Here is a 14,870-nt window from a genome sequence, read left to right as displayed (position 1 = left end):
TTTTTTGGTACTGGGGATTGAACTCGGGACCTTGCACTTGCAAGGCAGGCAGCAGAACCACTGAGCTAAATCCCCGGCCCTTGACACACAATTTTAAATTTTGAAACAATCTCAGACTTAATCGAATTCAGGACTTTGCTCTTGCCAGGCAGGCACGGCCCCACTGAGTTACATCCCCATCCCGAAATGTGCTTTTATCCCCCCTGTGGACAGTTAGAGAATAAATGGCATTCCAGTGGCCCTAACATCCTAAATGTGGCTGTTCCTACAGGCAGTAACACTGCCCTGTAACTGCCACGTCTGGGCACCGGCCCTGCGCCCCTCTATCCAGCCTCAGACCCAGGGGCTTGGCATTGTGCCCGGTACCCTCTGTGGCCATTTTCCAGGGTAGCATCAACCTGGACAAGTTCTCATCCCTTCATTTTTATGACCTTGACACGGTTGAAGGTAACTGGTTGGCTGTCTACTGGAGCGTCCTGGTTTAGGATTTGTCTGCTTTCCTGAGGGCTGGAGCCAGGCCACGTGCCTCCAGAGAAGCACAGGACAGGCCCAGCTCCAAGGGCAGCCGCCGTCGCTCCAAGCTAGGGTTTGTTTGTTACTGATGTGTGAATGTCAGTCACAATTCCAGTGGTGTTGGCTGGGCTTCTGCTACAATCAGGGCACAGCTTCAGGAGGGTGCAGATCCCATCTGCGTCGACTTCGGTTTATTCATGAGTATGGATGCCTGGTTTCCTGTTCTGTCAGTGCCTAGAATCTGTCACTGCCAGTTTCACTTGGGTGTGGCCAGTGTCGAAGCTTTCATGAGGTGGCGCTCTTGCAGCTGTCCACATGCCACAGGTCCCTGCCACCCTCTGAGGCTGTCTAGCTTTCCAGCAGCAAAATCTCCTAGGCTCATTAAGATGGCGGGGGGGTGGGCGGGCAGCGTTGAGACCAGATCTTGCTGTGTAGTTCAGATCGGCCTTCAGCTTACTAGGTAGCCCAAAGCAGGCCTTGAATTTTCAGTGATCCTCCTGCTTCAGACTCCCAAATGCTGGGATTGCTGGTGTGCACCACCGTGCCCGAGATGTTCTTTTAATCAGTACATCTGGACATGCCAGGTGTAGCGCATGCCTGTAATCCCAGCACTTAGGAAGCTGAGGCAGGAGGATCACTGAGAGTTCAAGGCCAGCCTGGACCCCATAGTGAGTTCAAGGCCAGCTAGAATTATGGAGCAAGACCCAGTTTAAAAAGAGAAACAAGGGCCAAGGATTTAGCTCAGTGGTTCCACCATCTGCCTTGCAAGCGCAAGGTCCTGAGTTCGATCCCCAGTACCAAAAAAGAAAAAGAAAAAACAATACGATACTTATTTGGCCCTTACTGTTTGTTTGGGGGACCTATGTGGAGGTCACACAGCTCCCAGGTGGCAAAGCCTCGATCTGCCCTGGCATCCAACCTGAGGCCCTGCTGTCCTGTCAGAGGCTCCCTGGGGGAGGGAGCTTCATATGTCCTTTGCTTCCTTCCATTAAATTGTTCCTGTTTTTATTATTATCTTCAAGTGCTCTTTGAGTATCAAGAAAATTCATCTCTTGTGTATGGATTGCTCACATTTCAGAGGTGTATTTATGTGCTTATGATGGTCTTCAAAAATACTAGCATTTGAGTGCACTTTTGCTCCTGTGTTACAGTAATCTCAAATCTTCCTGATAGCCAGATATCTCAAATACCTCAAATAATCTCAGATTTTCCTGGTATTCTTTTCCTTGAAGCTCCTGGCCCTGTGTGGCTGACCTCAGCTTGGGAAGGTCAAGTTATTAACTGTTATATTCTCCATTCCCTGCCAGCCCTGGGCCAGGAACTCTAGTCCACGTCTCCTGCCATGTGTTAGAGTCCGGGTGCCATGCAGCCCTTTTTCATACTGAAGGGAGAGCCCTCTTCACTGTTCTTTCCATTTGTCCTCATCATTTGCTCTGTCCACTCTTCCATTAGCTTTGCTCTGAATCGCAAGTTTCCTTCCCCGCTGAAATTCCACTTCTGGGTGGTGTGGGGGCATCTGGGAGCCTCGAGCCCTTGGGTCTGAAGCTCAGTGAGCTGGAATGGAGACGAGCCGTCCCAAGGACAGTGCTGTGGCTCTTGGTGCCAGCAGGGAGATTGGCAAAGTTCCAGGTCGACAGGCCACCTTGCCGTAGAGAGCCACCTGCCAGAACCTGTGTGTAGGAACTGCTGAAACCTGGAGGTGGCCAGGAGGCTGGCCTGTGTGGAAAGTCCACTCGGGGCACTGAGGGAGGAGCAGGCTGCCGGCCCGGGGCAGGGACAGTGGGGCGAGACCCAGGGGGACCAGTCAAGGGGGGGAGTGGTTCTGGGGGTAGAACTGGACAGGCCAGCTGGCTGGATTTGGGGGCAGCAAGGCTGCCCAGCTCTGTGCCAGGCGGAGAGCAAGCAGCCAGCAGCATGGCCCGGCTCTAGTTGGAGCAGCCACGCTGCAAGGAGAATGGACACTGAGGGCTACGGGAGCAACTGTGGAGTCGATGTGCGTGGATGCTTCGAGGCGAGCCAGGCGGTGTGCAGGATGCATAGCATTGGTGTCCAGGTGCCTGTTTAAAAGATCTTTCCAGTACTCTTGATTTGGGTCAGTTCTAACTCAGTTTCTTTCTGTCTCGGGAGCTGCAGGTCCATGGGGTCATAACTGCTCAGTGCAGCTGTCTCTAGGTTACACAGTGCATACTGAAGCGCTGCAGACCAGAATTCACTGGCGTCCTCTGATCTGGGATTGGAGGCGCCAGTGCCAGCAGCCCAGCCTGTGCACTCCTCCCATAGTCCCAGCATCTGCCGGCCAGCAGACCCCGCGTCAGGAAGATGAGGCAGGACCTGGACTTGTGTTCCTGGAGGTTCTCTGGATTGAACCCAGTGAGCACTGAGCTGTACCCCACCCTTTTCTTTTTGAGACCGGGTCTTGCTGTGTTCCCCAGGATGAACTCAAACTTGTACTCCTGTTTCAGCCTCCTGAGGAGCTGTGCTTACCGGCGCCCAGCAGGATCTTGACTTCTCTGGCTGCGGCCCTCTACCCCCTGCCTGCCCATGTGCGTGGGCTCTGACCCCCAGTTGTGCAGCAGCTGAGCCTGCCAGGCCTCCTGTACTTTGCCGCCTCATGTAGGCGTGGTTAGGAGCCTAGCTTTGTGAGCAGCTCTACGTGGACCCCACGAGTCTTGGTGACACCACCCCTGCCCCCATGCTTGGGCACTTCCTTGCAGCAGCAGCAGCCAGAGCGACACAGCCTGGTACTTCTGCCACTTCAAGGTCTTTCAGAGCCCCCAGCCTGCCCTGACCCACACACCGCCTGTGATCGCACTTGCATGGCCTGGTCGGGCCTGCGCCTTCCACTGGCCTGGGGCCCATGCAGCTCTGAGTCACCTCCCCTCGGGTGGCCTCATTGTTTCTGCCCCTAAGAGCTGCAGTCCTGTCCTGTCCCTCTTCCGTGTGGCACAGTGGGCCACCCCACAGTGTCCCCTCCCCGCAGTGCACCTCCGGGTCTTCACCCATGAATCCCCACCGCTCCTAACCCCTCCTGACCTGCTGGGCCAGGTCCTCCAGGTTAGAGGAATGAGGTAGGCGTGACAAACTGGTTATGGGGCCTGGAGGTGATGTAGGAAGGCGCGGTCAGTGGTGGTAACTGCGGCCCTAGCAGCGCTGAGGAAGCTGGGAAGGAAGATGGGTTTGGCCGAGGGGAGGTGGGCAGACTGGTAAGGGCACAGGCACAGCCAGCCGCGGCCACACTTCCGCCACACTCTGAACGCCTGCAGGGCACTTGCTGATCTTGACATGAGAACAGGGCTATCCTGCGAACACTCTTTTTTAGACAGGGCCTGAAAATTGAGCGAGATAACCTAAAGCAGCAGCTATGAAAGGAGATATTGTGTAGATGTTAGAGAAATAGAGAGCACACACTGGAGACAGTCAATCAAGGCAAAAACGGGTTCCTTGCAAGACCTAAGTGACAGGAAGAACTCAGAAGTGGACACAGCCACGATCACAGGCAGAGGGAGACGAGAGCCGGGCAACTTTGGCTGCCTGGCCCCTGGGAAGACAGGACGGAGCAGAGGGAGGCGCTGGGGCTGGCCGAGGTGAGGGCTCTGGCCCTGTGCCCTCGGGAAAAGCTCCCCCTCCCTCCCAAGGACAGCACAGAGCAGGAGAGAGACTAGGCAAAGCCAGCGAGTTACCAGAAACCAGGCCTCTCAGTACAGCAGATGATGGGGTGCCTGGCTCTGCTGGCCAGGAGGGAGAGGTTGGCTCAATGCTGGGAAACTGAACAAACATCAGCGCCCTGGCTTGCAGGAGGATGAAAGTGAGCCAAAGTGCAGAAAAGGATTTGACAGGATTTATCACCTACTCGTGGTGCAGACACCTGGAAAATAAAAAGGATTTTTGTGGGGTTTTTTGGTAACAGAGAACAAATTCAAGACCTTGTGCTTGCCAGATAGGTAGGGTGCCACTGAGCTACATCCCTGACCCAAGACAAGGGGATTTTACAATCTGACTAAGGAGATGCTTTTTTTTTAAAGAACACAGCAACTATATTTAATGCTAAAAGATCGAGAGCTCCCCCCCTGCCAAAAAAGAAAGATTGAAAGCCTTTCATTGAACACGAGGAACAGGGCAGAGGCCCCGTGATCACACTTCTGTCTGTCTTTGTATTAGCTGGCAGAATAAGTCTCAACAACAAAGAAGTAGAAAGAAATAAAAGATACAAGAATTGGAAAGAAGTTGGGTGCAGAGGTGCATACCTGTCATTCCAGCTGCTTGGGAGGCTGAGGGAAAAGGATTACTTGAGCCTAAGAGTTCAAGTCCTGCCTGGGCAACTTAGTAAGACCTTGTCTCAAAATTTAAAAAATGAGTAAGTGATAAAAATGGACTGGGAATGTACACGACCCCAGTGGTAGAGGGGTAGAGGGCTCCTGGGTTTGATCCCCAGTACTAAAAGAAAGATAGGCAAGGGCCAGGGATTTAGCTCAGCGGTTCCACCGCCTGCCTCGAAACCTCAAGGTCCCAAGTTCGATCCCTGGTCCAAAAAAAAAAAAAAAAAAGGGCAAAACACTTCAGAATAAATACTATATAAATGCACATGATTTTTGTAAAAATTAGCACTATTGAAATAGGCTAAAAATGGCCCTAATCATTGAACATATATATTGTTCTTGAATTGGAAGCTCCATATCACAAAGATGTGTATTTGCCCCAAACTGATCTGTGCTATCTCTGTCTAAAGCCCACTGTGTGTATCTGCATAACCTGACAAATGGGTTCTAAAAGTTATAATTATGGGCAAATATTCAAGAATAGACGGGAGGCTCCTGGGGAAGAAAACACGGGACATCAGCTTCCGAACCACATTTCAGCCATTAACAGAGGCACCTTGGGTATGGCCCTTGATTAGAAACGAAAGCTCCATGTGCTGCTGGTAACGGGCTTCAGGCAGTTTGAGACAGATGTAGAAACATGATGCCTGGGGCCAAGGATTTAGCTCGGTGGCACTGCACCTGCCTGGCAAACACAAGGTCCTGAGTTCAATCCCCAGTACCAAAAAAACAAAAAACAAAAAAAGCCCCATGATGCCTGACTTACATCACGCAGAAAAAGTTAGTTGCAAGTGGTGTAGAAAGGAAAAGCAAAACCACACAAGATTTATTTATTTATTTTTGAGACAGGGTCTCAATACATAGCTCAGGCTGGCCTTGAACTCAGTATGGAGCCCAGGCTGGCCTCAAACTTGCATCAATCCTTCTGCCTCAGCCTCCCCTGTGCTGGGATTACAGGCATGTGCCACCACACCCAGCATCACACAAACTTTAGAAAGGTATAGGACGCTATCTTCCCAACACCCCGAAAGAACAGGCAAGGGGTATCCACACAGCAATGACCTAAGCAAGAAGTAATTTCTAAGATTCAGAAACCAAGCTCGAAGGAGAGTTGAATACAATACCGTTGAGTTATATTAGTGTTAAGAACTTCTGCCCTTCAAAAGAACCACAGGATAAACAAGAGGCTGGCACGGGGTTAGGGGCAACATAGCAACCGCACATGTCTGATGGAGGAGTCGCCCTCAGAAAGTAGATGACCCGCTCCAGCTGATGAGAGGGGCAGAGAGGACCCAGCTGAGAAGTGGAGGGAATCTCTGAACAGCGCTTGAGGAACGAACATATGATAAGTTCTCAGCCTCTGCTAGTCAGGAGAATGCAAATTAAAGCCAACACAAGATACTAGAGGCCCCCAGACTAGCACAGCGTCAGGAGGGTGCGGCACTGTGGGCTCTGGGCCAGGGCGACCCTGCCTCTTCCTCAGTCTGGAGGAACCTGCCCTGACCCAGGAGGACCACATCGGGCTCGCTGCGGAGCCTGTATCCCAGCGGAAAGGAGACGTGGTCACATGACAGACCGGGAGGAGCGCACGCTGCGAGCGTGCCCAGGGCTTGCTGTCTACGTGAAGCTCAACGCGTGAGCCGCGTGCGCGCACTGCATGGGGTCACCGCACAGCGACAAGTGGTTTGCGCTCTGTGGGCGTTGGGGGCGAGGGGAGGGGAGGGGAGAGGCGGGAGCACGAGGTCTTCTGCGTCCTCCACAGGTCACTGGTGGCCTTCAGGGCCTTTAAAATTAAATGCCGATTATATGAGAAAAAATCCCCTGTCGAGCTCCTGCCTCGCCGCCCGCCCGCGCGGAACCGAAACACAGTGGCAGAGGCAGGACTTAGGGGGCCACAGCAAGACCCTGGCGAGGGCGGGGCTGGGAGCGGGATGCGTGGCCACGTGCGGTCAGCGGGGACTCGCCATGGGCGGCACCCACCACCCAGCTGTGGCCCCAGAGGCCGGAAGGTGAGGAGGGTGGGAGGCCAGGAGGGACCAGGGTCGAAGGAAGCTGGGAGCAGGGGACTCTGCTGCCAGAGCGGGAGCGGGTGGGACACTGAGAGCCAAAGAGCGGAGCACTGGGAGGGTTAGGGTGGCCGAGGTGTGAGCGGCCCCTCGGGTCATTCAGCGGACTTGGAGGCCACACAGGGACACTTCATGACCAGACCCCAGCCCAAGCCCCCCCCCCCCCCCCCCCCGGCTGACTCCGCTTTCTCGGGGATTCTCTCCCACACCCCAAGGGTTCCTAAAAGGCCCCTTCCCAGCCTCATCTTTCTGGCTTCACTGAGAAATGAGAACGTGACAGAAAGTCCTCATCTTCCCCCAGATTAATCGATCAGCTGCCTGCGCCTGCGTCGTCAGGTCTGTTCCTGGAAAAAGGAAAAACTGTCCCGAGTCCTGCGGCCCGTCCTCCTGGCAGCGCACCCCTTCCTGCACCAGCAGTCTCTCCCGAGTGACCCACTCCCTGCAGCTTGCAAACCCCAAGACGCCAGCCTCTACAGCACCAGAGCCCCGCATGCCGCCCCTCCCCAGCCACGGCTGCACGTTTCTGCGCCCCTCGGCACTCACGGAGCGGCAGTGCAGTCTTCCCTGGAGGTGCGCGCACCCACAAGGCACCTTCCTTGTGGTTCCTGGGGGCTGTTTCTTCCTCCAACGTGGCTCCTGCCCTGCCCAGGTGAAGGCTGTTTCCCTAGCAGCGCCTGGCTTCCTGGCGCTGCTCTGGCTGCTGTGGGCCCCGTGTCCTCCCAGTCTAGACGTCTTCCTCTGGGTGACCCTTAGGGTCTGGCAGGGCGATGCATGGGAAGAGACACCTTGGGGTGGAGGTCTCCGGAGGCCGGGGGTTGCCCCCTTGGGCCTCAGACACTGAGAGGGACAGGAGCTGAGAGCAGAGCGGGCACCAGGACTGGCGTTGGTGGGCGGGAGCAAGTGGGGGCAGAATACCAGGCCCTGCGTGTCTCCCTCCAGTGCAGGTGGGTGCGCCCAGCACCCAGGGCAGAGGGGGCACAGCTCCGGGGCACAGACCAGTGGCGGTCCATCCCCTGGTACCATCCACACCTCCGCTGCTGTGCCAGCGTGCAGTTCTCGAATCCGACTGTGCCGAGCGAACATGCTCTTCCCCTCCACGTTGCTGTCTTGGTACCGCCGCCCACATACATGTTAGCTCGGTCCAAAAACTAAGCCTCAGATTTCTCTGTTTTGAACACCCCCCCTCTAGCGCACCTGCAGTATGTTGGCTCTGAACACGGCCTGACTTCCGTCGAGACCACTTCTGTCCTCGGCAGTCCACACAAGCAACTTGCCTTTTGATTTCTCTCCCGACAGGGTACCTGGCAGCCTTCCTGCTCTCTTCCTAGGGAAGGGAATATGAGCAACTGTGTGCTGGTTGGGAAAGGAGATGTTCTGTATGTAAAGGGAAGTTTAAGCCTTCCGGAAAAGCCATTTATTATAAAAGGATATCGTAAATTGTTTTTTTAAAGATGGCCTACTCTTTCCTTCCTTTTTGAGATGGTGGTGTAAAGATGTGATGCCTTGAGCTATGGCAGCCCCTTGGGCCTTGAGGCAACATACAAAAAACCAAAAATCGTATGTGGTGACCATGACAGGGAGACAGGAGGACTGTTCCTGAAGTTGATTTTTATTACGTGAGGTTAAAACTGTGTTGTGTCAACTGCAGGGTTGCCCTCTAAGTGATCCACGGCAGGCCTCCTGCAGGGCTGCCCGGTACAGCTGTCAGAAGGGCCTTTGGGATGCAGGTCTGGGGCCCCAGGCTTGGTCTGCACCACCTGCCTGCCTTTCTGCTCTGCAGCACTAGGGTTACCCCAAGGCCCCGGGGTGGAGAGGCCCCCACAGCCAGCTGTGCGCCCTGGCCCAGACACTCGTGAGCCAGACTGGGGTGCAGACCCACGCGCGACTCTGTGGGCACAGCCCTGGCACCACGAGGCAAGTCTCTGCGTCCTTGGAACACAAATGTCACCTCTTTGAAGATGCAGCTGGTGGCGGCGGCTGAGGTACAGACGGACGCGCGTGGACTGGGCGGCACAGCAGCCCAGCTGCGCACCGAGATCCTGGCGCCCAGGCGGTGTCCGCTAGTGGCCAGGCGAGGGGCGCGGCTGGGGCTGTACACGTGCAGCACCAGCCACTGCGCGAGTCCACGCACCAGGCGGTCAGCGGGCGGGCGCGGCCGTAGCTCAGGTCTCCTCCGCGGTCGGCAACGCGGGGGAGGGACGCGGCGACGCGACCGAGGCGGGAAGGAGGCACCGGGTGCGGCTCCCTCCCCCTCTTCCGCGACTTCGCCCGCTCTGGGCCCCCGGGCGGGTGGTGCCGGGAGGGGCGGGGCGGGGCGGGGCGGGGCGGGGCGGGGCGGCCGAGGTTCGGCGCGGGTCTCGCACTCTAGGCTGCGCCGCCCGGCCGGAGAGGCTCTGGCCGCACGGGGCCGGGGGCGGGGCGGGGCGGTGCGGGGGCGGGGCCAGCGCCGATTCGCCGCGCACCGCCACGTGACCGGCCGCTTATAGGGCGTGGCGCGGCCAGCCGGGCGAGGTCCGGTGCGGTCTCGGTCTCGCAGCTCGTGGCCGCTCCGCTCTAGCGCCCTGCGCCCCGCGCCTTACCTTCCGGGGCCAGCGGGCCGGGGATGCGCGCGGTCCCCGGGAGCCATGGTCCGCTTCGGGGACGAGCTGGGCGGCCGCTATGGGGGCGCGAGCGGCGGGGAGCGGGCCCGGGGCGGCGGGGCCGGGGGCGCGGGCGGCCCAGGCCCCGGAGGGCTGCAGCCCGGCCAGCGGGTGCTCTACAAGCAGTCGATCGCGCAGCGTGCGCGGACCATGGCACTGTACAACCCCATCCCGGTCAAGCAGAACTGCTTCACCGTCAACCGCTCGCTCTTCGTCTTCAGCGAGGACAACGTCGTCCGAAAATACGCCAAGCGCATCACCGAGTGGCCATATCCTGCCGGCCGCGGGCGGGGCGGCGAGGAGGGGGCGGGGCGGGGCGCGACTGTGCGTGGTCGCGGGGGACGGGTGGAAGGGGACGCGCGGGTGGGCTAATGGGCGGAACGCCCGTGCCCCGTGGCCCCCGCGCCCTTCGTTCCCCGGGCCTGGGAGCCTGCTATGGGCGGGAGCGCGTGGCCGACCTGGAGGGCACCCGTGGGCGCCCTGTGGACGCGGCCCGTGCGCGCCCCGGCTGCAGGTGCTGCGCGTGCGTGCGCCAGGGCTCGCGGGACACGTGTGTTCCTGCTCTTGGGTGGGCACGTAGGTCTGTGTGCCTGGGCACCGTGTGCGCCTGCGCGGCCCAGGCCGGCCGAGCGGGCCGGGCGCTGTCCCCGGTGCTGACGACCGCCCAGGCGTGTGGGGCAGGCGCTCCTGACTGCTGAGGCCAGGCCTGCGCTTTCAGGTTCTGGGAGCTCTGGCCCGGGAGGGTGGGCGCGGGCCTGGTGCTCGTCCCCCCCCCCCCCCCGGCTTCCTGGTTGGTCCTTAACCCACGCACTCCTTTCGAGTACATGATCCTGGCCACCATCATCGCCAACTGCATTGTGCTGGCTCTGGAGCAGCACCTCCCTGACGGCGACAAGACGCCCATGTCCGAGCGCCTGGTGAGTGCTAGCAGGGCGAGGGTGGGCGGTGGGAGCCCTGTAGGGTCTGGCCTGGCTGAGCAGCTCTCCTACTGTAGCAGAGAGGTGGGATGGAGCCTCCATAGCTGGCACCTCCCTCCAGGGCCAGCTCAGCCCCTGATGTGAGGACGTGGTGGCCATCAGCTGTCTGTCCTGGGCCTCGAGCCACCGAGTGCCCAGCTGGACTTTGATCTAAGTTTTAAATCTAGAGGCGGCGAGGGCATTCATCCTGGTGAAGACAGGAAGGAGAAGGGCTATGGTGCCCAGGGAGGGAGGTGGCTGTCCACTTTCATTGCAGGGCTGGCAGGTGCCTTGGCGCAGAGCTGAATCTGGGTGATTTCTCCTTCCCACCATCTTCCAGGACTGACGGAAGCCCTTTCCCCTCAGGCCCACCACTCTTTCCAAACAGTCTGAGTCATTTTACCCCCACTTTCCTGCCGATTGCTCCCCAGACCCTGTGGTGGCTGCACCGAAGCACAGAGCTGTGATAATGAGGACAGGGTGAGGTCTGCTCAGGACACCCAGGATTGGTTCTCGGATAGCAGAGGGCAAGGGTAAAGGTGGGTTGGCCAGCTCTCTGGAGAGGGAGGGTGTTGTTTTAGAGTCAGCACCCCTTTGCCCAGCCCCAGCTCTTGAACTGCCCCAGGCCTTTGCCTGGGGTCAGGGTGAGGGCTCAGAGTGCAGAAGCTTGTGGGAGATGAGGCATTAAAGGGCTCTGTATGGAACGGGTGCTCTGCTGCTTTCTGGTGTGGCCTGCCCTACACCAGTTGCCCTGGCCCTGTCCTGTGGGAGACAGTAAAGCTTCCTTGGTGGTGCCCAGGAGTGGGTAGGCACCATCCAGGGTGGGCACCTGGAGATGGAGTTTCCTGGGGACCACAGAAGGCACAGGTGATAGGGTCCCTCCCCTCCTCTGGGCCTCAGGTTCCTCCACTGGTAGAGGCCCCTCTGCTCTGTCCTGATGGTGGGCATCAGCCCCAGAAGCCAGGAAAGAGGGCAGGAGTGACAGGATCCTGGGGTTCAGGCCTGAATAGCAAGGAAGTCAGGGCTGGAGGTAGGTGCAGAGAAGCCAGCGTGTGTGGTGGGTGGGCTCAGGCATCTTCTCATGGTCCCACCTGGTGCCTAGCTGTACAGGCTTCTGCCTAGAGAGAGTGTCTGGGTTAACTCAGGGGGAGGGGGTCTCCTTTGGGAAAGGGAGCAGAAAGTGCCTTTCTGACTGACCCCAGTCCAGCCCGCACCTCAGCCCTTGAGGGTGCTTGGGGAGGACAGAGCTGCAACCCAGGAGAATGGGCTGGCTCCGGTGGTGTGGTCTTCCCAGCTTCCTTCTCCCTGCTTCCATTTCCAGAGCTGCCTTTAGCCAGAGTCCTAGCTTGAATCCACTGCCTGTCCAGCCCTGGCTGTGTGCACATCTTGCATGGTCCAGGGGAGGGCTGGGGTTAGGGTCAGACTGGCCTCCTTCCTAGTGGGCTTCTTTGGGAGTGGTCCTAGCTGCTTTGCTATTTTCCTGTACATGAGCTGTCTGTGAGCCCTGTATTTTGGGGCTAGCAGTTCCCGTAGAGCAGCCGGTCAGCAGCTCTAACCCTCGGGGAGAGGAGACTTTCCTGAGTACAAGAGAGCAGGAGCCCGGAGGCCAAGGGACTGTGTGTGCAGCCCCCAGGGGCCTTGTCGTGGCTGCAGTGAGTCAGCATGGGGGGAGGGTAGCAGAACAGGAGCGCCAGGCCCCTCAGTAGCAGTTGGTGTTGCCAGGCAGGCTGTGGGCTGCCTCCACGGTGGGCAAGATGCGCCGAGGCCATGCAGTGGTCAGTGCTTCCCGTGGGAGCTGGCAGCGCTTTGCAGCTGGTGTCCAGGCTGCTGCCCGGCCCCTCCCTCCCTCGCAGGGCAGAGCGGCTCTCTGAAGGACCCAGGCTCCCACGGTCTGGAGGGAGCACACTCCGGTGGCCTCCTTTGTGGCAGCCAGTCTGCTTCTTAAAGCTCTATTTCCTGGGGCCAGGGATGTAGCTCAGTGGTGCCGAGCCTGCCTGGCAAGCACAAGGTCCTGAGTTTGGTTCCCAGGGCGGGCAGGCGTCAGTCCTCATCACGTCTAGCTAGGGCACTTTGTGCCTTGGCCTCCCACACCAGTGCGCTTGCCCACCTGCCATGCCGGCCTCTCCCAGAACCTTTCTCCCCACGCTCCAGGCTCGGCCCAGACTAGAAGGGTCTGCCCTGCACAAAGCTCCACAAAGCTCCATGACCCTGGCTGAAAAGTGGTTGGGGCGGAGGACGGGGCTTTACTAGGGTCCCCTCCTCGGCCCTGGGGTCAGTTTCCTCCAGCTGGAGTCCTTTCTCAGAATCTAGCTGAGCAATTCTTGCCCCGCCCTGGTGTCCAACGAACCCTGCCTGGGTCTGAGCCTGAGAGTGAATGTCACAGCCCCTGGGCTCAGGCCAGCCTGTCCTGGAGGTGGTAGGACCTGGGACCCTGCTGGGCAGGTGGTTTTGCTTGAGTGCTAGACTTTTTTTTTATTTTCACAAGGATTTGCATGTTCTGCTTATCTAGGAGTTTGTTGACTGCCAAGGCAGGTCCAGGACTGAGTTCTAGGCAGTATCTAGTGTTACTTAGGCAACCTTGTACAGTGGACAGAGGCTGGGTCAGACTGGGCAGTCCAGGGACTCTGCTGTCATCTCTCCCCAGCCCCTCTATTTTCTTGGGACTGGGAGTACTGTGAAGGATGTTGGAGAGGTTGCTGTGGTTAATGCAAAAAAGATTTATATCCTCACCCTGCGGGTGTCTACACTTCCTTCCCTAAGCAGGGCTGCGTGGTACAGTGGGGCAGTCCTCAAGGCTCTGTGGGGTGGAGCACACACTGGGGCGCCAGGATGCTGACATGGGGGTGCTCTCTTGCAGGGGCCTTGGCAAACAAGCACATGCAGGCTGGCAGTGGAGACTCTGGGCTGGAGATGTCAGGGGGCCTCGGGGAGGGTCAGGATGGTCCACCTTGGGGCCTGCTGTCCTGACTACGGCCCCAGGTGCAGAGGTGACTGTGGCTCTTTGCTCCTCCTCAGGATGACACAGAACCCTATTTCATTGGCATTTTCTGCTTTGAGGCGGGGATCAAGATCATCGCTCTGGGCTTCGTTTTCCACAAGGGCTCCTACCTTCGGAACGGCTGGAACGTCATGGACTTCGTGGTGGTCCTCACAGGGTAGGTGGGCAGGCCCTGTGTGCACGGTGGTGTCCCTGGGCCCTGTCTGAGACCGAGGTCTCCGTGCTCTCCCCGGGTGGGAGTGCTGCACGCTCCACGGAGGCTGACGTGAAGCGCCCTGTCCTCAGTAGATGCATCCCGCAGAGCTCACAGCTGACGGCTGCTGGATCCTGTGGCCAGTGTAGCCTGAAAGCTTCCTGCTGGGTGGTGGCTAGGTCTGCGGGTGGAAGGGTGTGGCCTGGGAGGGCACTTGACATCACCCAGGGGCCCACAGCTGCCCTTGTCAGGGCGGGGTGTCCCCTGTCTGGCTCCTGCTCCTGGACGGATGGCCCTTGCTTCACATGTCCCGCCCAGCACTTTCTCCTGAGTGCATCCTCATCACGAGCAGCTCCCAGTTTCCTAAGCAGCCAAGAAGTCTGGGGTTCAGCCTGCCACCTGGGGTGGCACTTTAGAGACTTTGTGGTCTGAGAATTGAGGCCCTGGGGCAGGCCGGCCATGTCTTTTCCCTGCGGCCTCCTGGTCCTGGAGCTCAGGGCCCAGATGGTGAGGAGGAGCTGGCTGCACTGTGGGGTCACAGAGCCTCTGTCCCCATCCATGCAGCCTGGTGTGGGGCAGTGCTGGGGCTGATGAGGGAGGGGACTGTGGGGTCCTTGGGTCTGGGACCCCACGGGAGGAGGGCGTGTTGGGGAGCGGCCTCAGCTCTGTGTCCCTCAGGGCGGCATGGCCCACCCAGGGCACATTGCATTAACGTGGCTCGGTGCCCTGCCAAGGACGCTGTCTGCCCGAGAAGGGGTAACATTGGCTTGGGGTTTGCGGAAAGCCCTCTGTGGCCCTGTGAGATCTGGGTGGTTGGCAGGGAGGGCACCCTTGGCGGATCAGCACGCCCACGTCCGGGGCCCCTGAGTGGGGCATCCGTGAGCCACTGTTTATATCTGTCTCTCTCCTGGACGCAAGTCTCAGAGGATGAGAATGGGGTCTTACTTTCCAGGGTGTCCCCTGGGCCCACCCCAATGGCAAAGTATCAGGGGCGAGGGAGGGGCCGCAGGGTCTGAGTGGGAGGCTGGGGTGCCTCTCTAGGCCCCCACGGTGTGTCAGCAATTCTGGGTCCCTCTGTGAGAGCCAGCAGAGGCTCCCAGGTGGGGGCGCAGCCTATGCTGGGTGGGGCACCCAAGGCAGCTCCCCTTCCTGGTGGCCGCTCCAGTGAGAGGAACGAGGCAGACACTGT

General features: G+C 58.7%; 1 protein-coding gene and 1 long non-coding RNA gene across 7 annotated transcripts in view; both read left to right on the top strand.

The window, feature by feature from the left end:
- Window positions 1-6,489: 6,489 nt before the first annotated feature.
- LOC110350111 (uncharacterized) lies at window positions 6,490-9,033 on the top strand. Its single transcript, XR_015439715.1, has 3 exons — window positions 6,490-6,838; window positions 7,197-7,465; window positions 8,085-9,033. It is a non-coding gene; the product is annotated as an uncharacterized LOC110350111 (long non-coding RNA).
- A 373-nt stretch (window positions 9,034-9,406) lies between these two features.
- The window catches only part of Cacna1b (calcium voltage-gated channel subunit alpha1 B), a 201,372-nt gene continuing 195,908 nt past the window's right edge, over window positions 9,407-14,870 (top strand). For all 6 annotated transcript variants that reach the window (XM_087182900.1, XM_087182902.1, XM_087182899.1 and 3 more), the window contains exons 1-3: window positions 9,407-9,803; window positions 10,346-10,451; window positions 13,506-13,645. In XM_087182900.1, coding sequence (XP_087039026.1) covers window positions 9,520-9,803; window positions 10,346-10,451; window positions 13,506-13,645 — 530 coding nt within the window. In that variant the 5' untranslated portion in view covers window positions 9,407-9,519. The remainder of the gene's footprint in view (window positions 9,804-10,345; window positions 10,452-13,505; window positions 13,646-14,870) is intronic.

Source organism: Heterocephalus glaber, unplaced genomic scaffold (assembly GCF_053883595.1).
Source record: "Heterocephalus glaber isolate CG9 unplaced genomic scaffold, H.glaber_assembly_v1.0 deba00001479, whole genome shotgun sequence".
In the NCBI taxonomy this organism is placed as follows: Eukaryota; Metazoa; Chordata; class Mammalia; order Rodentia; family Bathyergidae; genus Heterocephalus; species Heterocephalus glaber.
Note: the sequence above shows the minus strand (reverse complement) of the source record. Positions and strands in the feature narration are given on the sequence as shown.